Genomic DNA, 25,119 nt, shown 5'->3' with positions numbered 1-25,119 from the left:
CCACAGAGGTTGCTGAAGATGTGGGGGGGCTGTATACCTTGAGGTGGCAAGGTTCAGTATACTGAATTGCATGGGCTCCAGTCTGGGACACAAGGATGATTACCAGCAGTGCCCGTGAGTAATGAGATGTGCAGAGTGGCTATGGAGCAAGCCTGAGGACAAGCACTGGGTTAAACAAAGGGGAAGTGCAGTGCCCTGAGAGTGCCTGGGCACTGAAGCAGATCAGAGCCAGCATTACCAGGCTTGCTGAATGCAGGTAAGGAAGAGAGAGGTGCTTTGTAAGAGCAGAAGTGTCAGTGCTGATTCACATATCCTCAAGATATCCTCTACCACTAAGCTGACCACTCTGGTGGGCAACACGGCCTATTGCCTTCCCCTGTCATAGCTGCAAGTGGCTTGAAGCAGTGAGCCAGCTTGGGTGTGATATTACATAAATGCATGGCAGGTTCAGGAATGTGAAGTGAAAATGACTACTGGGTGTACTCAGTGAGGCTGTGTATGGAATATTTCTGGCTGTGCTCTCAAGACCTGTGTCTCTGGCACTGTGACATGGGAAGGGGCAGCCACCTTCTGTGCAGAAGCTGCCAGGAGCTGATATCCCTGACTTTATTTTCTATCCTATTCCAGGACAATTCTAACCCCTGCTTTGAGGACACCTCAGCTTCTTTCCTGTAACAGCACAGGCTACAGAACTTACCCCACAGAGTGAATGATGGGCTGGGTGTCCTGACCTGAAACGATATAGAAATGGTCAAGTTGTCTCCTCCCATACCAGCTGTGCAATGACAGGGGAGAGGTGCTTTGCCAGGCATCATCGTCTAGGGTCAGGCTTTTCTTTGGACCTTGTCTTTCACTGCTACACAAGAGAGAGACTTTTTATCCAGGCTACGTATGACTGTTGCTCCCTGGCCCTTCATGTTCTCCTCAGAGGAGAATACAAAATCATAGAACCAGTAAGGTTGGAAAAGACCACTAGGATCACGTATCAACCACCAACCCATACCCACCGTGCCCACTAAACCTATCCCTCAGTGCCACATCTCCACGTTTTGTGAACACCTCCAGGGACTGTGAGTCCTCCACCTCCCTGGGCAGCCTTTTCCAATGTGTGTGTGTGTGTGTGTGTGCATATGGCTTCCACATCTTTTTCAAATAGGAGGTATGACACGACTGCAGTGACAAAGGAATGTGCCTGTGAACAGGTCAGGGTTTGGAAGAGGGGGCAATGAACTGTTTGTTCTCAAAACCCTTTGTAGGCTTGAGAGTATCATTATGGCTGTGCGGATGGCAGGGCATCTAGTCCTCACTGGGTTTTTAGCCATTTGTCTTCTGGCAGCTGCCTACTTTGGGAACCAGCTAGCTGCCCTATGAGAAGCAGCATCTCAGCTCCCCACATCTTCAGTGTCATCTTCTCAGATCACAAAGTTGGGGTGTGAGAGAGAGCTGTCTGTCAGGATGCGGCTCACCACGCAGTTCAGGTGACCATGTCTGAGGCACAAAGAGAAGTCAGGACTTCACGGAGATGGTTGTTCCTCCTGGTCAGCATCACTGATGCGTCACCAGGCAGAAAGGAGGCCGTGAGCAGGTAAGAGGCTTGTGCTACTTCATTTCTCCTCAGAGCAAGTATGACCAAGTGGCAAGGGGGGTTTTTCTTCCAGGAGATGTGTCCAAAACAGAGATGGTGGAAAGTTTCTGGTATGCTATTGAATTCAACCCCAGGTACTTCTTAATGCTGCTGCGTGGGCCTGGATATAGTCTCCTCAAACTGGACCCAGAGGCTGCCAACCTGAGCCCAAGCAGGCTGATGTGCACCTTTTACAGCAGTAAGCTTCAGTCGTTCACTAAAAGGAAACTTGGTACTCTGTTAAGTATGACATTGTTCAAGCCTGCAGGAATTTACCATCATCCAGCCAGAGACAAAAACAAACTCTAGGATAATTCAGTGTGCCCAGGGGAATTTGTTGCAGTGCAAAGTTTGAGCAAGCAGATTATGACTAGGAGGAGCCCAGCAGAATTCACTTTACTTTTATCTCGGGTTCCTAGCAATGAAAAGCTACTGAAACATGCTGAAACTATAAGCAAAGCAAAACTGTTGTTTTTCACATTTTGCTGTTGGAATCTGTCACTGTGGAATAGCAAAACACTATGGATGTTGTTTACAACAAGATTTCATAATTTTCTAAAGGGCTAAGGGAAGAAAATCACTCTCATCTTTCTGCATTCGCTTAAGCTATGTGTGTTCTTTCATTTGTTTTAAAGTAGAGGAGCCAGTGTCTAACAGATAAAGTCATCAGCCTCAGTTCTGTTGCGGCTTTATTCACTTTGTTAACAATGTTAACTTGTTTTAGAAAACCAACAGGGACTATTAGATGTGCAGCATTTTCCCTTAAAACCATCCCCTCCCACACATACACACAGAGTTTAAAAGAGTTCAAGATAATAAATATCCAATGTATTTAAATTTGGCCATGACAGAAAAGGTTTGAGTGCCCAAATGGTGACAATTTTTGTTACCCTAGCTCCTCTGCTGAAATAACAGCTCTGTATTTGGCTCTCTGCTGTCTGCTGAGGCGTGATAAATCAGCCCCATTTTTTGCAATGTTTAGTTTAACTACTTAACTGACAATTGAGGTGGAAGTAGCTGGTGATTAATCGAGTGCATGATGTTATCACTCTGTCCTTGCTTTATCACATCAGCAGCAGCTTGATTTGCTGATTGGTGAAGCTGTGCTGGAGCAGCACAGAGGTGTGAACAGCCGTCTCCAAAATTCAGGCTGTTCCTCTTGTTTTTCTTCTGACTGTCCACACCTTCCCTCAGAAGGGGCATGGTGTGACCGCTTCCTGCTGAGCCCTGCCATTGGACAGGTCTTCCTCTATAGACAAGGCTGGATCAAGATAGCTTTCAGGCATTAAAGATCAGAAGAAAAAATAATACATTTATATCATAGGAATATATTAAACTCATTAGAACCCTCCCTCCTACCAACAGTGACATGCTCCACCCAAAGCTGCTGCTTTCTTCTTTTGTCCACTCTGTCCAAAGAACTTTTACTTCATTTTGAGCTCATCAGAATACAGATACTTTGTAGGAACCAGGTACCTCTAAACCTGACTCCTGCTACTTAAACTGACTGCTGCTCAGCTCTCTTTTCACTGAACAGACACAGGAGATGCTCTCTGGGACAGCAGGAGGCATCTAAAGGCCAGAAGGTCTCTAAACCTGTAAGCTGATTACTGTTTATGGGGATTCTGAAAGTGAAGTTCCTCTCCTCTCCTCTCCTCTCCTCTCCTCTCCTCTCCTCTCCTCTCCTCTCCTCTCCTCTCCTCTCCTCTCCTCTCCTCTCCTCTCCTCTCCTCTTTCCCACCACCTATTTTTCTCTTCTAGCTTTTAAATACTGAGACAGAAATGGGGAGACAGTATCCAGGAAAGCATGCACCCCCTTCCCACCCCCTCTGCACCTCCTCAAACAAAAACAAAAACAAAAAAACAAAACAAAGAAGTGGGAAGGTCGGATTGTATTTATGTCAAATTAGTGAGAATTTTCCAGTAACGTTTGATATTCTAACAGAGCAAAAATTGTCACTGTAGCTTCTTGGAAGAAGTCTTATAAATTCCCTAGAAAGCTGCATGCAGCTTTAAGAGTCGGGACTGTCTGTGAGTGCTGCTTTAAAGCGGCAGAAAATATTTTCTTTACTTTCTTTATGGCTTTTACAAACCCTTTGAACAATTATCAGTTTCCACAGTAGATGCTGGCTGATCAGAGTTAGACATGCTATTTAATGAGTGACTGCTCTAGTTTTAAGGACCATCAGAGACAGCTGTGAGCATGAGCAACACTGGAGCTGTGGTCAGGCTCCAAATGCCTCACCTACCTGTACTGGGGGAAAAAAAAACCAACCAGCACACAAAAAAGGCAGAAGTCAAGCCATAGCAATTACTGCATGCAAGGAGCAAACACGCTCATTTACTTTAAACAAGCGATGTTGACTGCCTATGCAAACGGCAGTATATAAAAAAGAAAGTGGAGAAAGCATTGAATGTAACATATTTCTAGTGTGACTAAATTAATTATTAGCACCCTCCTTCATTTTTTTCCTGTGAAGAATGGCAAAATTTGATCCCAAAATCTGATCAGCAATAACATAACGCAGTGAGAAGTCAAAATGAAAGCAATGAGCTAAGAAACAAAGCCACATTTGCAGAGTGTTTTCAGCCCAGTCTTCTGCTGGGACACTCTCAGATGTTCATTTCAGAACTGCTTTCCCAGAAGAAAGCAGCAGCCAAATATTTAAACTCATTAGATATACTCAAATTCTTCAGTGCAGCACAGGGCTGTTTCGCATGCACCAGTCTCCAAACAGCTCCATGTGGATTCCATGTCCACACAAAGGTCATTTGCAGGATTAGACCAAAACATTACAAGAGAGGCAAGAAGAAATCGTCCAAGTTAATTTAATTCTCAAGGCGGTCCTTAAGCCCTCAGCAAAATACATAACAAACTCTGAGCACAGGAACGCAAAGCATTTTTCCCCCAAAAAATCTAAGGACAGGGTTTTGTCTTTTTGATGCGGTTGGAGTGGCCTTTTGTGGTACTCATCTGGGGTTGGACTGTCAGATATCAGGACTGTAGAGTTGCCTGATTTACAGGCCACAAGCGCTATACGACTTCTATGAGGTTAATTGACCTTAATAGCTGGGTCTGGATAATATACGAAAGAAACCCAGGAGGATAAAGCTCCTCCTTGGTATGCTGTACTCCTGTCTGCTTTCCTCCAGACCTGCAGTACCGGCTGCAGGACCAACCTCTCCATTACCTGGGGTTGTGCCAGGACTTCTCTTTTGGAGACATCTTTATGTGTGAGAGGAATCTTGATGAAAGCCAGAGAAAAAGCAAAGATTCACACCAGTCATTTGTCAAACTTCTCTGTTCACTAAGACTTTTTTTGCTGTGCTGATAGCTTCTATGTTTACTTAATCTGCTTTCCCTTATTTATTGATTTCTTTTACAAAGTAACAGTTGCTACAGCACTGCCAGCCCAATAGTTTTCTTAAAATTTAGCAATGTGGCCTTTTGAAATGTGTGATGCCCCCAAAGCACAAAAGAGTTAAAGAAAAATAAACAGATTATTGCAACTTCAAGCATTTCAAAACAGAGGTAAATAACAGCTGTGCACAGCTCAAGTCCCCTTCCAGCAGTTCCTGCTGTAGCAAAGGGGATGAACCGAGTGCAAACTCTGCAGCAGTCATCTTTTGGCTTTTCCTCCTGCAAGATATTCTGTGATTCCATCTCAGAGGATTGCACTCTCGATAATGAAAAAAAATTGTTTGTACAAGAACAAACATGGGGGCAAAGAGTCAGGTACGCTGCTTGTATTACTGGTAAAGGATGGCCTGTGTGCCGTCCTCTGAAAACAACTAGCTCAGGCAGCTGCTCCTTTAGCCGCACCTGGAGCCAGGAGGTTATTTCACAGCTGGCTGGACTGATGAAGTCCTCCCTGACATGTGAACACAGCTGGACATGGCTTTACATAGCTCCTCAAAGCTAGAAAATGAGAAACCACTTTCTTTGCCGCTCTGACCTTTTCTGCTACTCTGGGCTCAAATTGGGCAGAGAGACAACAGGTCTGGCCAGAGGAAAGCCTGCTGCAGAGAGCTGGGCACTGCCGGATGAGGGGTTCAAAGCATCCCATACAGAGCATTGCTGGAGCACCTTAATGCTGCCACATGTGGCACCCACTACAGAGCAGACCCGTAGATGGCTTGAGGCTGTGTTGGGCTCACATGCCACTCTTCAATAGCCAGCAGGTCCAGCTAGACACTAGAAAGCTTGGTTCCTCTCAGGCAGATGCCAAGGCTTTGTTCTTGTGGTCTAGTCTTTTGTAGTTTTTGCTCATTTTATATTCCAAATCTTTTCATCCTCTGCTCATGCAATTTCCATTGACTATGCATGGGATATGTGCAGAATCTAGAAGTTCTTCAGAGTATTGGCTGGAAATGTTTTAATTAAGTGGCTCTCACTCCCTCTCTCCTTCTGGCTCTTAATGAACATACTTGCTTTTGGTTCCAATTCAGAGCAGGAGCACTGCTGAAATGTTGAAAACATTGACAGATTAGTACAGCACATACTGGGTACTCTCTTTGCAAAATTAAACATCTCATTCACCTTTAGTTTAGCGTGCTATTAAAACCCAGAATGGGGTGTTCTTGTGCACAAAGCTGTTCCAACATGGCTCCAAGTGCAAACATATCTCTATGAATCTGGCTGAAGCAAGCCTAATAAAACAAATTTCTAACACTCCAAGGCAAGTAAATTTTTCTGCATGCCTGGTGCTCTCTGCTCCAAGTGCACCAGAGACCAAGGGCAGTATCCACGACACCTGATTTCAGCCTCTTATAAATAGTTCATGGCACTGAGCTCGTTTGCTGAGCTCTCTCAGTAGTCAGTGAAAATACAGAAGCTGATGGTTCACACACTCTTTTTAAGAGGAGTTGTATCAGCTTTAGGGTTCTTGTTTCTCCTCACCGACTGTTGGGAGATCTTGGACTTCTGTAGCTGTAATGAGTTATCAGCACTTCTTCCTGCCACCTTCATAGTGGGGGAAGTACAATAAAAGTGATGCTTTATCCCTGCATGTAAAACAGCATCCTTCTGATGAGCAGCAGTGGACTGCTGTGCAACTCTGCTACAAGTACTGATTACTTCTATATTAAGAAATAAGCGTGACATGTTAACATTAAGGCTTTCATCCAAATGTGTTGGGGAATTTTCTCCTCATAGCATTGCTGTTAGCTGAGCGTTTTAAGTGAGACATTTCAATTACATTAATTAGGTATTTCCTATTTCTTTGGCTTATCACTTCATAAATTGTAATGCTGTTCTGCAGCATGAGAGTGACAATGCGACTGTTCTAGAGGACTGGCATTACGGGAGCTTTGTTTTTAGTAAGGAAGGCTTTTCATTCTGAACAGAGCACCAGGGCTCGTATTTTGAAGACTTCTATAAAAGAAAATATTGACTTTCAGTTTAGTTTTATCCATCATGTTACAAAACTTAGCAGTCAGTCTGTTGCAGAGGATGCCAGGGATGGTTGTGACCCTGGAAACAATCTGCCTGATACACGTCACAGTTATTGATATCGAAATTGGACCCATTTGATAGTAATGAAGAATTGAGCAGCGGTGTCCACTGGTGTAAGAAATAATTAGAAAATCCATTGCACAACTGACATACACAAACCCAGAGAAAACTAAAATATTGAGCAGTGATATAACTGACCTCTACAGAGGAGAGGAGTTTAGCATTGTACCCTGTGCCAAATGCATTAAAACTGAACTCAAATCTTGTCTTTTCACAGCATATACTCTCACAAGGGCTGTTTTTATTTTGTTGTTGTTCATCAGAGATCTGTTAGGTACGACAGCACATTGGAAAGATTTGCAGTACAGATATTCTCTAAATTATTCTGTGGCAAGGAGTGGATAACAGCTTATCTTCTTCACTGCTGAATAATGTGGTAACTGGAGTTCCATCCCTTCTGTATAACTGAAACTGAGAACCAAAGCCTCCCTACAACAGATTGTTTTCCAGTCCTTGTGGCTGTAGGACAGCCTTTGGGTGTGACTTGAACTCATATCAGTGCAGTTACTCTCCTGGAGCTGCCAGCAAAGTCCAAGAACTGCCACATTTATCACAGTTACGATATTAATTTATAAAGTGCATACAGCTCAGAGCTTTAACAATATTTCTTCCATAGGGATGAGTGTATTGAAAGGTACACCAGATGTTGAAGGTGCTGTTGACTGCAGATGTGATTTAAAGGTGAAGAAAAGATGTTATGAAAAAGAAGTGCCAGTGGGGTCAAAAATGGATTTAGTTTTGTGCACACGGGAGAAACTGTGATTCAGAGACCCACCTAAAACAGGCTTTTGGCAGTAAGAAGGGCCAGCTGGAGAAACCATCATATTCCAATGGATGCCAAGGGAACCTGGTAAGGCCTCTGTGGATCACTGGTGTCAGGTCCTGCAAAGCTCTCCTAAGCCTCTGCATATCTCACTGTGGATCCTCCTTTATCTACTTGCTTTGGTGTCAAGAAATAGACTCCCACACATTCCTGAGAACCAAAATGGCAGCCTCCCACTCGCTCCATACTCACATGCTGCCATGACAGGGACTGCTGAGGTGGCCTGCAGTTCCTGAAAGTCTCCACATGACGGTGGCATGAGGAATGAAGGCCTATCTGAAAGGGGTACTTATCATTATTTCAACAATTATGTATACGAAATAATGAATATAGTATTGAATATGCTTTTTTTCCTGCTCAATTGTAAGAAAACCCTTTTTCATCTTTCTTTGAGATTGGCATCCAAATGCTACTGCGTCTCAGTACCTGCAAAACCCACTTCTGTTTCTGAAGTACACTTTCCTTCTTGATTAGGATTTACAGGAGTATAGTCGTGTCAAGGAAGTCACTGAATCACAGCAGGAGATGCTCCAGGCACCTCACCATTTTTGTGTCCCTCCATTGGACTCTCTAGAAGCTTCCCGTCTATCTTGAAATGAGGAACCCAGATTTGGACACAGTACTCCAGATGTGGCCTCACCAGGGCAGAGTCCAGGGAGCAGAAAAAGTAGAGGAAAGTCAAGCAAACCAACAAGTCCTCTCACACATTTTTGTACTAGCCTCAGGGCCACCATGCCTCATTACTGCTCTCACAAAACTACCGTGCTGTGGTCACCCCGACGGACCCCCAGAGGTCTTTACAATACCAGTAGCACATTAGATGTTCCATCTGTGTCATTTACAAACTTTGGAGCTTTTCATGATTTTCTATTTCTGTGGAGAAATCCCTACAACTATAGGAGCCGGTTTGTAGCCGTGTGACTGGTCGTACACATAGCCCATAATTACTGAATTGGTATTCAGAGAGCAACGCTTTCAATGTGTGTTTCATCCACTGTGTAGCTAGATGGGAATACACGGCTCCATCCTTATTTCAGTGTAAAAGCATGCAACTGTTTAGTGCTGAACCAGAAGAATATCTTTTCCTGTTGTACCTCCAAAGTAGTTCTGTTAGGAAGATCTACTTCTAAACTAGCACATAGATGTCACTTAGAGACAGGTTGTAATGGGAAACATTTGGGTTTTGGCTAGATTAGTGCATTTAAATGGATCAATGATGAGATGCAGCTGTAGGGTGGAGGCTCTTTAAAAGCTGCACTGCTCATTGCCAAATATAATGAAATACGAATGACTTCCAGCTAACTTATTGTTGATCTTTATATGAGGGAAATTTTGCAACATGAGCATTTGATACTGCAAAACTGCACCATGGGAAAAAAAAAGATACACAGGAATTATGAAGATAAGACATAAAAGTCATTAAGGGAGGAAACAAAAGCTGAAAATACAGGTAAGGTAAACGTGAAATGAATGGAAACAACCAAAGGTGGGGGGGAAATCAGAAATATTAGAACTCTTTCCAAACAAGGGATGAAAATAATGGAAGGCTGTAACAGGAGTGGTAAGGAAATTGTTAGTAAAAGAATTGCTGCAAGCATTCAGAATTACTGATATAAAGAAGAATCTCTAGGGATGAAGTGTGAAGCTGTACAAATTCAAAGCTAAGAAAGTTGGTAAAAGGTAACTTTTACCAACACAAATAAAATATTTTGCTGTGTTCTACTTTCAGTTCCTGATTTGGATTACATTACTCATCTAAACTTACACATTCTGATATGTAAGAAAAGGAGACTCAAAATGATTCCACTCGATCTTCTTGTTTCCCAGGTCATTTCATTTTTCCCCCTGTATATCCACCACAGCCACAATCAGTTTATTTGCTTTGTCTTTGACTGTAAGATGGGAAATTCTCAGGCATCTCGTGGCAATCTAACAAGAGTTCAAAAACTAACTCCTTCTGCCAGCTGACAGAGAACATTCTGCGTGAAATCGCTCAGCCGAAAACAGCACAAAAAAAGTCCCTGACCTGTTGTCCTCTTCTGCAAACTGTAGAAAACGGGAACAGTTCTAGAGATAACAGAAGTAGTTTTTATCACATCCTTAAACTTGCAGAAAGCGATACGCAAAATTTTAGTCACAAGAAATCCTCAAGATGTGACCCCGTTTGGGTTCAGCTTTCTTCAGTCCAACAGTAATGCAGTGCAGCAGACTTCAGTTAGGAAATACAACTGTGTGCAAACGAAAAGAGAAACTGTGGACTAACCACTCCTAATTGGATAACCTGTAGGTTTATATAACAAAGGGTTTGAATAGTGTAAATGGACAAGAAGGTCATTTGTAGCTTCTCTGACTCCTCTCATCACGTTCATTGTTTTTCCTAGTTTTTACACCACTATATACAAGCTGTTCTGTTGTTGTAGTTATTTGTTGTTTTTTTTTCCCCAAAAAAAGTTGGCGTAGATGGATTAGGGACTGTTTTCTTGGCCTGCTGTTCTTGAGAACTGGAAACTTGAATAATACATGGATAATACTATACTCCTGGGGCCAAATCCTACCTTCATTGACTGCACATGGATCTGGTCTGTCTTTCACGTGAACCATGACAGCAGACCTTTTCTAGCAAGCAGTTCTAGAGACGTTTGTAGGCTATGAGAGTTGCTGTTACTGCAAGGCTGTATTAAACTTTCACATTTTTAATTGCTTCAGTTGTGCCATCTAGGGGATCTCAGCCCAGCAGAGTGCATGGTAGAGGAAGTAGTGAGGAGTCAGTGCAACACAAAGGAGATTTTTGGCAGAAAACTCTTATGATGGACCCACACAGGTCTGCACTATGGGGAGGACCTGGGTCCATGGGAGCATCGCTAGGAACACCAGCAACCTAAAGCTGTAGCACTCATATGGCACAAAAAAAATCAGTCACATCAGCATTTCAGCCTGACTGTGAGGAGGAGAACACAGCGCAGCTGTGGGGTTGGCAGCCTTCTGTGAACAGACCCAAAACAAGGCAGAATATTTGATTTCAGAGTAAGAGAAACTGAGACCAAAACAGCCTTTCAAAACCACCTAGTTCATCCCTATCCAGTTCCATCTGGGTTGTTCCCAGCCATGTTTTTCAGTGATTTATCTGGTCTATTTTTAAATGACTCAAGAGATGGAGTTTCTACCGCTTCCCATGGGAAATTGGTCCATGGTCTGATAGACACAGCCAGGATGTTTTCCTGATGTTCAGCCTTCAGTGGTTTTGCTTTGTTCGGTTTAATCTCATTACTCACAGTAATTCCCCATTGGTCGGTGCCGAACACTCAGCCCCTCTCCTTTGTTCTTACACCTTCACAGTTGGATACGGTTGTCTTTAGAAAAATCCAGTAGGCTTGATTCTATATTATTCACTTTTTCAAATGCAGAGACAAATCAAAAATGTGAGCAAAGGATGGGATAAATTATTCTTAGAGGTTGCTTTCAAGATTTAATCTACTTCTATTCAGAAAACCCGGCTGAGACCCGCTCAGGTCTTCTGAGGTACGATGACTGGTGACCCCACATCCCACCACCTCCTTCCTACCTGTGTCAGAAGTATGGGAACACGTTACATGAGGTGGGAGTAACTGATGTGGAAAAGCAACACCAGTTATCTATAATAAGGGAGTATAGAAACCAAAGACTTGCAGGAAAATGCGTTTAGTGGAGTGGTGTCAAGAAAAGATTACCAAAAATATCTCCGTGTGGGTGCTGCTTTAACTCAACTTAGGAAATACCAGACAGTAACACTGTAATTAATGCCAGAGAGACAAATCAAAATTTTAGCTCAAAAAGAATATGGCAAATCTGGAGTAGAAAGAATGGTGAATCATAAGCATGGGGAAAGCTGTTGAAGTGTTATTTGTGGTGAGATTCTTCAGGGACCAAGTACAGAGAGGAAAGAAAAGGTGACTGAAAACAGCTATTTCTTGAGTGTTCAGAAAATGCTGGAAAGAGAACAAAGATCCTGTAATACTTTGTAAGAAAGTTTAAAGGTGTAGAAGCTGAAATAGAACTGTGGAAGTGAAATGAAAGCACGAAGAGTAACCTGATCAAATCTCTTGGAAGTAGGAGACAGATCAGAGGAGGGAGCAGTAGTATGAGCTAGAAGGAAATCAATAGAGGCTTTTGTGAGGCCCTTAAGAGATAACTGGCTTCCGGAAGCTTGGGTTGCAGTGCAGCATCAATAGAACAGGCTGTTCCTTGTTAGCCTTACTCATAAGAAGGCTGCTGAGAGAGATGAGATGAACTATTCCTCTCCTTCTCTCACAAGATCCTGTCTTTAAAATACCGGAGTTTTAGAAGTAACAGTTTAAAATTAAAATGAAAGATACATCTTACCTCCAGTTTTGAGTTTTGGGGGAGTCGTGAGCTAGGGATGCTGCAGCAGAAGGGACAAAAGCCAAATCAAGGAAGACAGAGGTCCGAAGTGAAGAAAGCACCGCAAGCAATGATTGTAGATATGCTGCCCAAGGAGCAGATCACAGCAAGGAGAGAGCACCTGGGTGGGCAGCTGAGATCGGGGCAGGTAGGAGGGACTCAATTATCCTTGGGAAGCCTTGCTCCTTGCACCTATAAACATGCATTTTTTTCTTTCACAGGGAATCCATCAAGGAGACAGCAACAGAACATTATATCATGGATAACAACTAATTTTGTAGTGCTGACTTTATCAAGAGCTGCTCAAACAGCATGTGCACAAGCTCCAGGTGCTTGCCACTTGAACACAACTGTAATGTAAAAACATTCAGATATTATGTGGGACAAAAACCAGTTGTTATGGGCTCAGGCATGTCTGTTCCCAGGAAACTGCATTGCATTCCCGCCCATCTGGACTGCAGTGAGGTGCAAAAGAAGATACTCTGGCATATCTTTGTGACCTAAGTGTAAAGTTATTGTTGTTATGTGACGTGCTAGTGGTAGAAATTGGATGAACTTGTCTGGAGACAGCAGAACCTTCTTTTCACTCACTCAATTCAGATAACACCAAAGAGATAGACCCTGGCCAGAGACATCCAAATCAAGAGATAAATTTTAAACCACACAAGATATTTAGATTTGATTTTTAGATGTTTAATTCAAATGTCCTCTCTTGCTATGGATGACCTTTTGCAATGATTGTTTAAAAATTAGTTTTCTATGATTTCTTGGCTTTTTTTCCCCCTCACTTTTTTTTTATTGCAGTGTGATTTTTCAGTCTTTTCCTTCTTCTTGTCTTCCCCTATTTCTTACATCTCTTCTTCTTCTGTCAGTTTTCCCCTACTTATTTCTCTATTCTTTCATTAGTCTTTCCTTCCCACACCATCCATAGACAGGTGGCACTCCCCATAAGCTCATGTTCCATTCTTACTCATTTTCCAGATCTGCAGTTATTGCCCAGTCCTTTAGTTCCTAGAAGTGAAGTGCACAAAGAGAGGAATGCAGATGTGTGTTGGACCCAAGCTGATTTCTTAAATATTTCCAAGACAGATTCTGCCTTTCAGTGGGTCATTAAATGGATTTGGCCATGTTGTACACTCATACCTTGGCCGCTGTCCGAATAACCAAGTCAAGAAGATTCATAGTAACTGTGTACTCATTACTAACCTGCTGACAGCCACGGGAAAAACATGTCATATTATAACCAGCATGGCTTGTGACACTATGAACTGTGTGGGCAGATTTTAAGGTTTTAATATGGTATCATTACACATTTTGACTTTCTACAACACAGGACAACATGAAGTGCCTGGTGGCCTGGTCTGGCTGGCCTCCGCTCAAGCTCTCAGGAATGAAAAAAGACTGGGCAATGGCAATTTAGAACTCTTTTGAACTTTTTGAAAAGATACGGAGTTCTGCTGAGGGGATTAGGAATTATCAGGGTACATAGTTTTTATGTTATCTGTAAAGCAACACTATGAAAATAAAAATATTGTGCAGGCCAAAGTCTAGCGATCTGTGTTAATTCTGCATTTTGTACTGACTCCACCTAAGCCATTCGTCTAGATATTGTTGGCTAGGCAGTAGTGGTATGGTATGCAACTGCACTTAATTGTCCATTTTCAGGATCAGCCTTTGGCTCAAAAAGATAAAAGTCAAAATGGAAAGCAAGAACCTGTGATTCACAAGATGTCACAATCTTTGGTTTCTTGACTGAAATTTCTGAAATGAGAACCACCTGCTCCTGGTAGTAAGGAAGCATCAATGACTGGAAAGTCCAATGCCAGTTTCAGTAAAGTTTAAATAGAGAAGAGGGAAAAATAAAGCTACAATTACAAAATTCTGCCAGAAGCTTCAGCAGTGGTCCTGGGAGACTGGAAAGAAAGCACAGCAGATCCTTTAGAGTCCGACAGTCTTACAGAAGACAGCTAATTCCAGTGAAATAAAGGCAAAACAGAATCACAAATGCAACAAAAGGCAAAGCAGGACAATAAAAGAAACGCAGCAAGGTAGACAGGAGGTGGTATGACAAAGAGGCAGCAAGCAGAGTACGCTCCAGCTGCTGAGCAGGGAGGCAAGAAGGTGAACTCCAGGGCAACTGCACAGTCCTACAATGAGATCCTCACCTCAGAGTGTTGCCATTAAATAGGACTCTGCCATCTGCAGTGCCTCCACTGGGTTTGAAAAGCCATTGGCACCAGGCCCTACAGCAGCTTGCTTTCAACTGTTGTGCTTCTTTACTTAGTGTGAGGGTGAAGCTGACTCGTATCTCTAACATCAGGGCTGTAACCTTTCAGTTTTTGAATCAAAAGGTGAGGCTGACTACATGCCCACATCATACATTTATGCCATGAGAGCCAGCTTAGAAATGTCTGCAAAGGGTCAGCTTGTAACACTCTTATCTGAAGTAGTGCTGTACAATTAACAAATGTGCAGTCAGAAGAGCGACATGGTTAGGATGGTATTTTACAGGCTTATAGTTAGAAAGATTATTGTGGTAGAAAGAGACAATGAAAAATGAAATGTTCACTTGTGTCCTAGGCTCACAGTAGAAAACTCCAAAAGGAGGGATCTCCAGAAAGAAATCTTTCCTGAGTGGCAGTCAGCCCTTAAATGGGGGCTAGGAGAGGTGCAGCCAGGCTCTACCCCTTCTGGTCATGCAGCTGAATCACCTTCACCTGTGCTCCCAGGGCTGACCCAGTGCTTGCCCCAGGTGATCAATCAGAGGTTCAGGCTGTGACTCAACAGTTCCCATACAAGTGCTTTACCCTTGGATGTCATCACGCTCAGCCATCCGTGCTGTTGGATGTACCTCCACTTTCTTCTCAAGAGCAACTTAAACATACGAACAATGAAAGAAAGATGGTGTCCAGAAAGAACAAGAGGACAGCACATGACCCCAAGCAACACAGAATATCTGGGTGGGAGGTGCTGAACACACACAACTGCTACTTTCAACTGTAGTTGTAAAGGAACTGAAAGAAATCCGAATTAATGTCATGAGAGCTCAGAGCGAATGGCTTGGCACAAGCCCGGCCTGTGGTTAGTTTAATCATCTATCCGGCTCACCCCTGGTAAATCAGGGTCAGGAAACAATGAGAGGGCTGGGGACTGTTTGCGCTGTTGTTTGCTGACTGCCTGTTTAAAGGAATGTTGGAGGAATGTGCCAAGAATCTGGCCTGGTCAGGGAAAACGCTCTCGTTTTTGAAAGACTGACAGACCTTTACAAAAAAATAGACGAGAGCCGACGTGTCAGTGAAGAGCGCCGAAGCCAGCTGAGCTTCTCGAAGTTTCTCCAGCTACTAGGAATATTGGAACCAGCAGGAGAAGCGGCTTCACAGAAGGCCAGGCTTGTGGCACTGGGCATGGCCCGCTGTTGGTGCTGCGGCTCAGGGAGCTGCTGGCAGCAAACCTCGTGCTGTGAGGCACCTGCACACTGAGCGGTGAGTGGCCTGTGCTGCATTGCTGCCACGTCACCACCCTCACCTGGGCCAGAGTGGAGATGAGGCCCTGTGTCTGTTTATCGCTAAGGGCTCACAGAACGAGAGAAATTCTTCTAGAGCTAGCTGTTTTTGCTTTAAGGCTGACTTACTGCACCCTAAAACGTCACTGGAGTGAGAAAGAATAACCTCCTGGTGGCTGAAATAGCTCAGTGTTCTGATGGGAGCATCGCAGTGCACTGTCAGAGATGCACAGGGAAAGAAAAAGTGAGTGAATGTGCTGTGGAAAGCATGAAGGAAGGCAAAAAGAAATTTGATTGGGGTGAGTAGTCCAGGTGCTGCCTTTCTAACGTACTGCTCTGTAATGCACTGAGCCTCTGAAAGGAGAAAGCCAAAGCAGCGGGTTCCCTTAGCCACTGTTTCCAGCATCAATAAAGCTGAGCTGAAGAGAGAGATGGAGCAGGGATCCTGTGAGTAACTGAAAAAAGCTGAATGCAGGAGAATCATAGAATCAGAAAATCGTAGAATGGCTTGAGTTGGAAGGGATCTCAAGGATCATCAAGTTCCAATTAGCAGGGTTGCCAGTTGCTAAATCAAGTCCTAGACCAGGCTGCCCAGAGCCCGGTTCAACCTGGCCTTAAACGCCTCCAGGGACAGAGATCCACAGCCTCTCTGGGCAGCCTGTTCCAGCACCTCACCACTCTCTCAGGAGTTTTGGTAGAGTTCTGGAAAACTGAGAAAATGGGAAAGAGAAAAATACATTTTAGCTGAAACTTCATTAAAAACAGGAATAAAAATACTGGGTTTTGTTCTAGGCCATTTTTCTATGTCCATATTTCTATTAACAATTATACATAATTAAGAACATTTTGCCTTTCACAGAACAATTAACGCACAGGGAAACGTGCCCAATTGTGTATTTTGAAGCTAACTCTTAAAGTGAGTTTATTGTGATTATTTTTATATAACTCGGAACAGTGAAGAAAAATTCACAGGACTTGATTTCAACTTAGATGAGCCTATAGACAGAATATCAGACTGTAAGCATTTGCTTCCCTGCAGTGAGTCACTTGAAGACTTTTGAAAATATGATGGAGGGGCTTTTTGCAAAGCGTGTCAAGGCAGAGGAGAATTTCCCCCCTTCCCTCCCAAAGCCCCAAATTCTCCAACAATAATTTCTAAGTTTGGAGCTCCTTATCTGTTATTAGCTATGCTACAGATAAATACAGCGCTGGGACTACAGGACGCTGCATTTCCATATGCATCAACACATCTGAGGGAGTGAAAGCAGCAGCTCCTTTCACCAGCAGCGAGGGGACACTGTCCAGGCCCTGCTGCTCCTGTGCTTAAGTGCCTCAGTGCTGTAATTTTGGCAAAACCTAAACATGGAAATTACCTACATACCTGATTTTCAAAATCCTTCACACTCACCTAATTATCTACACTGAGCCATGGGCTGGCACAGGCTGTAGTCAGGAGTTTGGGGCCTGTAAAGCAGCACCCGGCCTCAGGGGGCAGATTAAGAGAAGAGGTTGGGGACACAAGCGGGAGCAGCCAAGGACGAGAAGAGCTGGTGCTGGCAAGAAGCTCAGAGGAGGCAGCACTGGCACTCGTGCAGCAGCTTCTCAGAGGAAGGGCAGGGATGCTTCAAGAAGTTAACTCAATGACTTTCTTTTAAATTTAGAGCATATTCTCAGGGAAAAGCTAACTCCTACGTCTTTACAGTTTTAGACTGTGATCCCATCTGTTCTAAAGTTGAGTACTGAGCTGGGAAAATACCAGGAGACCTCAGCATGAGGCTGGGGATGAAGCTGGTGGTGGGGCTGCCATCTCCTCTCTGCCACCATGTCCTCCAGAGGTGATTCTGAGGAGTCCTGGCCAGTTGTGCATTTGATGAACTTTACTGAGAATCAAATAACTGCATTTCCATCCTATTTGGTAGTGTATGAAATTCAACTGAAAATTTAAATTCTTGGAGTTAGCAACAATACGGGCATTTCTACCTTTAGGCCGATGCCATTATTCTGGCATGCTGAAGGAATGACATTCACATGGAAAATTGCTATATTTTCATACTATTTTCATACGTACACCTGTCCTACACTAACTAAAAACTAGTCTGATAACTTGCTGAGACTTCTAGGGGTGTAACCAGGGGAGTGTGAGCACTTGTATTCAGTCTGTGTGTCTGTGGAGGAACTGGGCCCACGTTATTATTTTGCTACCCAAATACACAGAACAGGTGCTCCTTGTTCTTGAGGAGCTTACACACAATTTTCACAACCTATTTTTACTTTATAAAACACTTTTGTTCTCCTGCGTACAACAATTTAAATGTCTCATGCTGAGGCTGAGACAGCGTAAACACAGTTTGAGGAATGGAAAATAACATCAGCAACGCTGCGCCCGTCCGAAGAATTCAGATCATCCTGAGGTAGTGCCATGACGTACCTTGACTTCCTTCTTCCCTTTTGCACAGGAAATGTGTTCTTGTAGTTGACTCTTTTTCTATAAATAAGTGGGACATAGTCAGGAAAACACTCACCAGTTTCAGACTCCACTTTGTGACCCATGTGGGGACAATATCAAAATATTTTGATGCGTATTTCGGCTAGGCTGCTGCAAGATATGGTGGAGGCTTGACAGAATCAACTGCATGCCAGACCTGACCTGGATAAACCCTCTTCTATTCTTGGATGATACTGGAGCCAGAAATACCACAGCGAAGCAGGATGTTGGTTGTGCAAATTTGCGTGGCCATGGGCAGATTCCTCCCCAGCTCACAGGCAGCTGCAGCCAGGATGCTACAGGGCCCTAGGAAAATACAGAAGGCCTTGGCAAAGCTGGTGACACATGGGACTCTCTCTGTGCTTTGCAAACCACTTAGCTTCTCCATTTTTACACTTTCGGACACAAATCAGAAGTCTTTCTCCCCCAAAACTATCTCCTTCTTTTCTTAAATATCTCTCATAGAAGATATCTGTAACTGCCTGCTGGTGGTATTTCAGCTGTTCTTGGGGTGTGTTTTCCCTAAGGATGACGAACTCATCCATATTTGTGGCACATTCCAATTCTGCATTCACCAGATCATCCTTCACTTTTACTCCCAGCACCTGCTGAGCTCATAAACTGATTTCTGCCCTACATAGACTAGGAGAAAATGGGAGAGATGGAAGTAAAAGATGTAGGGAATAGGGTAAAGCCTGAGATGGAAAGACTCTGAAGCCTTAGAAAGTAAGAGAGACTGTGAGCAACCACACTGGGATCTAGTCAGATGAACTAACATAGATGCATAATTTGTTTGATTAAAGGCAAAGAGAGATTCAGATTTACTTTACATAGCTGACTCTGTCTCATACATAGCTTAGGCAAAACAGTATTTGGAAGCTTAAATTGGTTGTTTGTAGTTAAATGCTTGAAAGCAGTTAATAGCATCCTGTTATTATGTGCAATGCCTTCAGGAGGAAGATAAGCAATTTTGGTTTATTACGGTTTTCTTTCCTATATGGCACAAATGGGCCCAGGATCAAACTGTCTCTCAGCAGAAACCTTCCTTGTCCACACTCATTCAGCAGGTCATATTTAACCATTTTCAGTATCCTTCCTGTATGCTCACTAGTGGACTCATTCCAATTAATGTTCTACAGTTAAAGCTTGCAAGGACACCTCATTTTTTAACCTCTCTTACTCTGCTGCTCTGCTACTGCTGAACACAACTCTGTCTCTGGCCTGCCTTTGGTGCCATGAAAGCTGTCTGCTTTTTGTCTCTGTCTGCGACTGTTTAGGCTGAGCTATGTCTTCCAAAATTCAAATTTTGAGCACTCTCACCTCATTCCAAATTTCCTAAGAAAAAGCAGAAACACTACTCCAGTAATCCTCATGAAAACCCAAACAAATAAATCAATTAAACACTTGTATGACTCAGAAAGACAAAGAGATATTGATTCCCAAATCAAAGAATGACACAATTGTACTTGCCTCTCCTTTTCATTCCGGTACCTCCCGTTTTCATCCCAGGTTGCATGTTTTCCCATTCTATCCAGATTGGGAAACAAACATATTTTCAAAGGAACAAAACCTGAAGGATGCGGGTAGGCACCTCACCAAACAAGTGAAATCCCATAATTTCTTGGATACTTACGAACTTTGAAAAATCCAGCCCTGAACAACACAGAACCAGGGCTTATCTTTCCTGGAAAAAAAACAAACAAACAACTGTCTGTGAGTGACATTAAAGTGACAAGGATTTGGTTACGACGCACCAGGATAAAGGAGAGAATACCATGTGACAGAAGATATACCTAATGAAACTAGAGAAAAACAACCTGATGAAAAAATGTAAATACTCGTAACAATTTAAGAAAATGAAATAGCTAAGAAAAAACATTTCAGGATATCACTGATTTCTTCCATTGCACCCATAACATCTTTGATGTTTGTGGATGTTTTTCTAAGCAATTTCAATAGCTGTAAATGTGTAGAACTGACCTTCCAGCAAGTGTTGTCCCTTGTCAAGCCTTATGACTTAACAGCTCTGGCAAATGCGGGGAGCTTTACTAATGGTAGGACCAGAGGGTTTTGCAACAAGTGATTTAATCTGATGAAATGCTGTGTCATGATTAGAAATGAAATTTTCTTGTCATTATCAGAGGTCCAATCATGCAGGTCTAAAAGAGTACTGGATCACAATAATAAAGTCACTTTTGTCTCTTTCTGCAGTGGAAAAAGAAGGGAAAACTGTCAGGACACTCCCGAAGCAAACTAAAGGTCAGTCTTTGAATGGTATCCAAACCTTTTTCTCCCTTAGTATTACAAATAAATTGCTGTACTGCAGGCTCCAGCTGTTTGCCAGTAGTTCACTTCTCTGTGCAGAAGCAGAAGGAACGAAGCATGACAGCAAAGTACTGCACTAATTGAGTCGAAGTTTTTGCCAATTTGGAATTTGTGTTGTGTTCCAAAAAAACCCGTGGTAACAGCGAAAAGTGCACGTGTGGATATGTGTGCTCATGTGAGAACACAAAGGAACCAACCAGTGGTTTCTGGGCAGAAAGAAGGATGGTGTCAGCTCATAATTCCTGCAGAGGAATGTGCAAATTTCTCTCTCCAGTCTAAGGAGGAAAATAAATTAAAATACCCTTCATAGAATGCTTAGACATTGCATTCATCTCAGCTCCTATAGGTAGACAATCAGAATTTCTGGAAAACATTTGAAAAGGTAAAAGAAGGGAAAGACATTCCTAAATCGATGGCTTCACAAAAGGGAAAGCAGGCTTCTATCGCTTGTTGTGATACTCTGTGCTTTTGAGATTCTCATCTAATTTTTAACTGAAACTGAAAATTAAAGTGTTCCAGGGAGCTAGAGTCAATTGCAGGCTTCTTGTCTATCAAGTCTGATTACAACAGAGGCTTTCAGTGCTCTTTTATCTGGATACAGTGGAAATGCAAACATGGAGAGAAGCTGATTAGGTCTTCTTCAGTCTAAAGAAATACTAAAATTTTAAACTCCAGTATTTTTATTCCAATGAACGTTATTCTCACTACAGAACAGTAGAGATGACTCCTGTCAGAAGTACATATCCAAGTTAAGCATTTTATTGCATGCAAAGAGTGATGATTTGACTCCTTCCCAGGCCAGAAGCTGTTCTGAATACGGCATACACAATTTGTTTGTTTGTTTTAGCAAACACCTGAATGTCACATAGAAATGTAATTACAAAAACAAAAAGCTTCTAAGATTAACACAGTACGTTCAGGAAATGCATCACCAATAGTAAGCAATCAAAAAATCCCAGGCACATTTACTACTTTGTTCAACTACAAATACAAGCATGCAGCAGCATGCTTGGAAAAGAAATAATTACGTACATAGCAGTCAGGTTATTTAAATTCCTTTACTTTCAGATATTTTGGAACTGGACCAGATACAAGCATGACTGAATTGAATGAAATCTGAAACCTGAAGACTGCTAAACATTTACGCAGCTTTAAACCAAATAACTGCCTCTGTTTATTTGTATTCAGTAGGTAGGGAAAGGATGCTGGTGTTAAGAGTGCATGAGAAGAAAAACTGAGACGAAAATGGATGCCTGCCAAATACATGAACACAATGTCCAGAAAAATAACTGATGGTAAAGAACATCCTCTCTTCTTCAGCAACAGATGTTACTGAACTGATTTAAAAAAATACATTGCTTTGTGGGTCATAGGGTGCAACTGCAACTGAAAAAATGCTTAGTGGCCTTTCAGTTCAGGAGCACTGTGACACATGCAATCAACACTGTTATTAAGCCATGAAACAGACATGGGAAAAAGTAAGGGTTGTTTTTTGTTCGTTTGTTTGTTTTACATTATCTGAACAGAATGGAAAAACTAAACTCAACATTATTGAGACATATTTGCATAATGACCCACTGCCTGGACGGGCTTTGATCTATAAGGGTACAAGATTCAAATATGATGTTAGAAGTATAAAACACCTCTTATTCACAGTATAATTGCACATGTAAATTCACTACTGAAATTCATATAATGCTTTATCACTGTGTTTAAAATACGATGGCAGGAGGAAATAAGTTTAACTTGAATAAACATTCCAATTTCTTATATTTTCTATAATTAAGTTCTTTTTTGTTGGGTACATAGATTTTAACAACCTGAATCTTCCAAAGAAACAACTTTGACAAAGTCTGAATGAAGTGCATCTACATATTTTCACACTAATTTCATGCTAATTCACCTGTTACATTCTTTTGTTGTTGCTGTTGGCTGATCATAGCCACAAGGGGAATTGGGCTGCACTTTTTTGAGATGAGAAGATAAAAGGACAAAGTCTCAGGGATCTCCCACATTAGGCTTAAGCATGTCAGCCTGCACCACATGTCAGTGCTACTGAATCCATGGAAAGCAGAAATATTAAGTAAAACTTTCAAACTCTCATAGAAGGAAAAAAGATGAAACTTCTTTCAACACCTTTCACCAGAGGTGTGGGCCTCTCTAAAGCAGAACGTTATTCTGTAAAGGAAAGCTTTTCAACATAAATCTTTAAAAGTATAGGCTAAAAGAGTAAAGAAAAAAGGACTTCAACATTAATCTAGCAATCGCAGTAATTCTTTGATCTCACTTCATGTCATTAACATCATGGATTTTATCCAAATAGAAGTAGATTATGAGTGACAGGATACATTCATAAGGTACATTTAGATTAACAACTAAATGCACGTTTTGGAAGAGCTTTTTGGGATATGCAAAATATGCTAAAGCAGGAAAATAAACAACTGTGCATTGTAACAAGAGTTCTTACAGTATCTGTGTTAACTTAAAAGAAACCCACGCTGATAAGAACATACCTCTTGCAGTTCAGAGTAAAGCTGTTGGTACAGAGCTGCTTACATTTGCTTCCCTCAGGAAGTTATTGAGCACTGCTGTATACAGCACAGAACTAAATGTTTCAACTAAATACAGCATGTAAACTAACAGACTTCTTCCAACACGATGTACGAGGGAAAGAAGGAATCTCCAGAGTCTACAGCATTTACAGGTTAACTTATTGCCCCTGTTCTCCTGCACGTTTTTTCCTTTCTGACACTAGCTTTCAGCACTGTCAGATCTGTATTCCTTAAAGAAGACATACAGTCACAGCAAGTCTCAACTCAGTTATTTGTTATTGTTTAACATTAAACTTTTGTGCTTGATGAGGTTTAATTAAGAAAATACACGCAGAACACTATGCTGATTTTTTCACTTGCTTGTGTACTACAGAAGTCAAAGGATACTATACAGAAATGGAAGCCTGCCTGGTGTTTTCTCTTGGTTAAAATTCAGCACATTTAACTGATAAGATCTATGCTACATCACCTACTAGAAGCAAGACAACTTCCAAGCTCAGATCAACAGTGTCTTGCAAAGGTCCATTTTGTACCAGCACTCTAATTCAGTGCATTCTGGGAGTTACAATTTCCATTTGGAAGAGGCAGTAAGGACTATCTGAAGTCATACAGCATACAACTTCAGCTGAAACTTCTGAACTGTGGAACTAAATAAAAATAATGTTTTCAGTTTGGTAGCAGCATATCCAGCCAAAATCACACAGACGCTGAAGTTCCTAAAATTCTCTATAATAAACTTAATGCACATAATGACATTTCTGAACAATTTTTGCAGCACATTATGAACACATAATGTGAAGTACATTAATTGTAATGGATGGAATGATGGACTGCACAAACAAGATGCATTCACAGTGAGCTGAGACAAATCATTAGTAAAAAGAAATTATACCATAATTTTAGTACTTAAAACATGTAGTAACTTTCAATGTCTACTTCAGATTTTAGATAGGAACACTCACTTCTGTATATATTCATCAGTACCTCAAGAGTAAATCCCTTATTACACTGAATTAACAGAAACAGAAGTCAGTTGAACTTCCTTCTGAGAGATGCTTGAAGGAGTGCAGTCAAATTTCTGCTTCTCTGAGCTTACAGATCTTCTGATGAGGGTGTAACTGCTTCAGACTCTGTATTTTGCTTTTCCACGATCATTGATAACACATATGTGCTGAAAAAAAATTAAACACTGATTACAACAGCATAGTTAATTACGTTATTAATCATTAATGTATTGTTCAGAAATAATTCTGTCTGGCCAACCCAGTAATCTTGCTATTATCCTTCCTCTCCAGAGACCTGAAATTGAATTCTGATTTCACTTTCTACTTACTGCAATTTCTGGCACTCACAATTGCCAGCATCCAGCTCCACCCCTGGAAGTAACATAGGAAGCAATGACAGGCTAGTGAAGCTTGCATCGTTATCTAACTGAGAAAAGGAACATAACAGTAAAATGCCCAAGTTGTCTAAAGTCGCTGTATTTCAGTTGTTACTGCTGTCACTGCATTTACTGGGAGTGAAGGAACTGCGAAGTTCTAGGTGCACAGAAGACAGAAGCATGGCAGAAGTGAAAACTTCTGCTTTTAGTGGCTAAGAGGCGGGAAGGAACCATCCACAGTGCTGAGCAGCGACTGCTCTGGATTATCTGAGCTTTTGCAAGGAGTTCTACACTCACTGGGAGGATCCAGCCATGGCATTAGACCCCAGGAATAAGGTAAATTACAGTCTCTAAAACCCCGTAAAACAGTGTTTTCTTTTTTAAAAAAAAGAAACTTACGTTCAGATCTCTGAAGTACTCGTTGTAGTCTAAGGCATAACCTACCACAAATAAATCTGGAATTTCAAATCCATAATCTGTATTGAGATAAATAACAAACAGCATCAGTACTAGA

General features: G+C 42.0%; 1 protein-coding gene across 3 annotated transcripts in view; it reads right to left on the bottom strand.

The window, feature by feature from the left end:
- Positions 1–3,499: 3,499 nt before the first annotated feature.
- The window catches only part of PRTFDC1 (phosphoribosyl transferase domain containing 1), a 63,018-nt gene continuing 41,398 nt past the window's right edge, over positions 3,500–25,119 (bottom strand). Inside the window, exons 8-10 of one of the 3 annotated variants that reach the window (XM_048951750.1) lie at positions 25,005–25,081; positions 14,930–24,395; positions 3,500–6,086 (exon numbers count right to left, since the gene is read on the bottom strand). In XM_048951750.1, the coding sequence (XP_048807707.1) occupies positions 24,348–24,395; positions 25,005–25,081 (125 nt within the window). In that variant the 3' untranslated portion in view covers positions 3,500–6,086; positions 14,930–24,347. Of the gene's footprint in view, positions 6,087–14,929; positions 24,396–25,004; positions 25,082–25,119 lie in introns of those variants that run through there. The other 2 variants (XM_048951752.1, XM_048951753.1) reach the window with 2 other exon arrangements.

Source organism: Lagopus muta, chromosome 7 (assembly GCF_023343835.1).
Source record: "Lagopus muta isolate bLagMut1 chromosome 7, bLagMut1 primary, whole genome shotgun sequence".
Classification (NCBI taxonomy): Eukaryota; Metazoa; Chordata; class Aves; order Galliformes; family Phasianidae; genus Lagopus; species Lagopus muta.
Note: the sequence above shows the minus strand (reverse complement) of the source record. Positions and strands in the feature narration are given on the sequence as shown.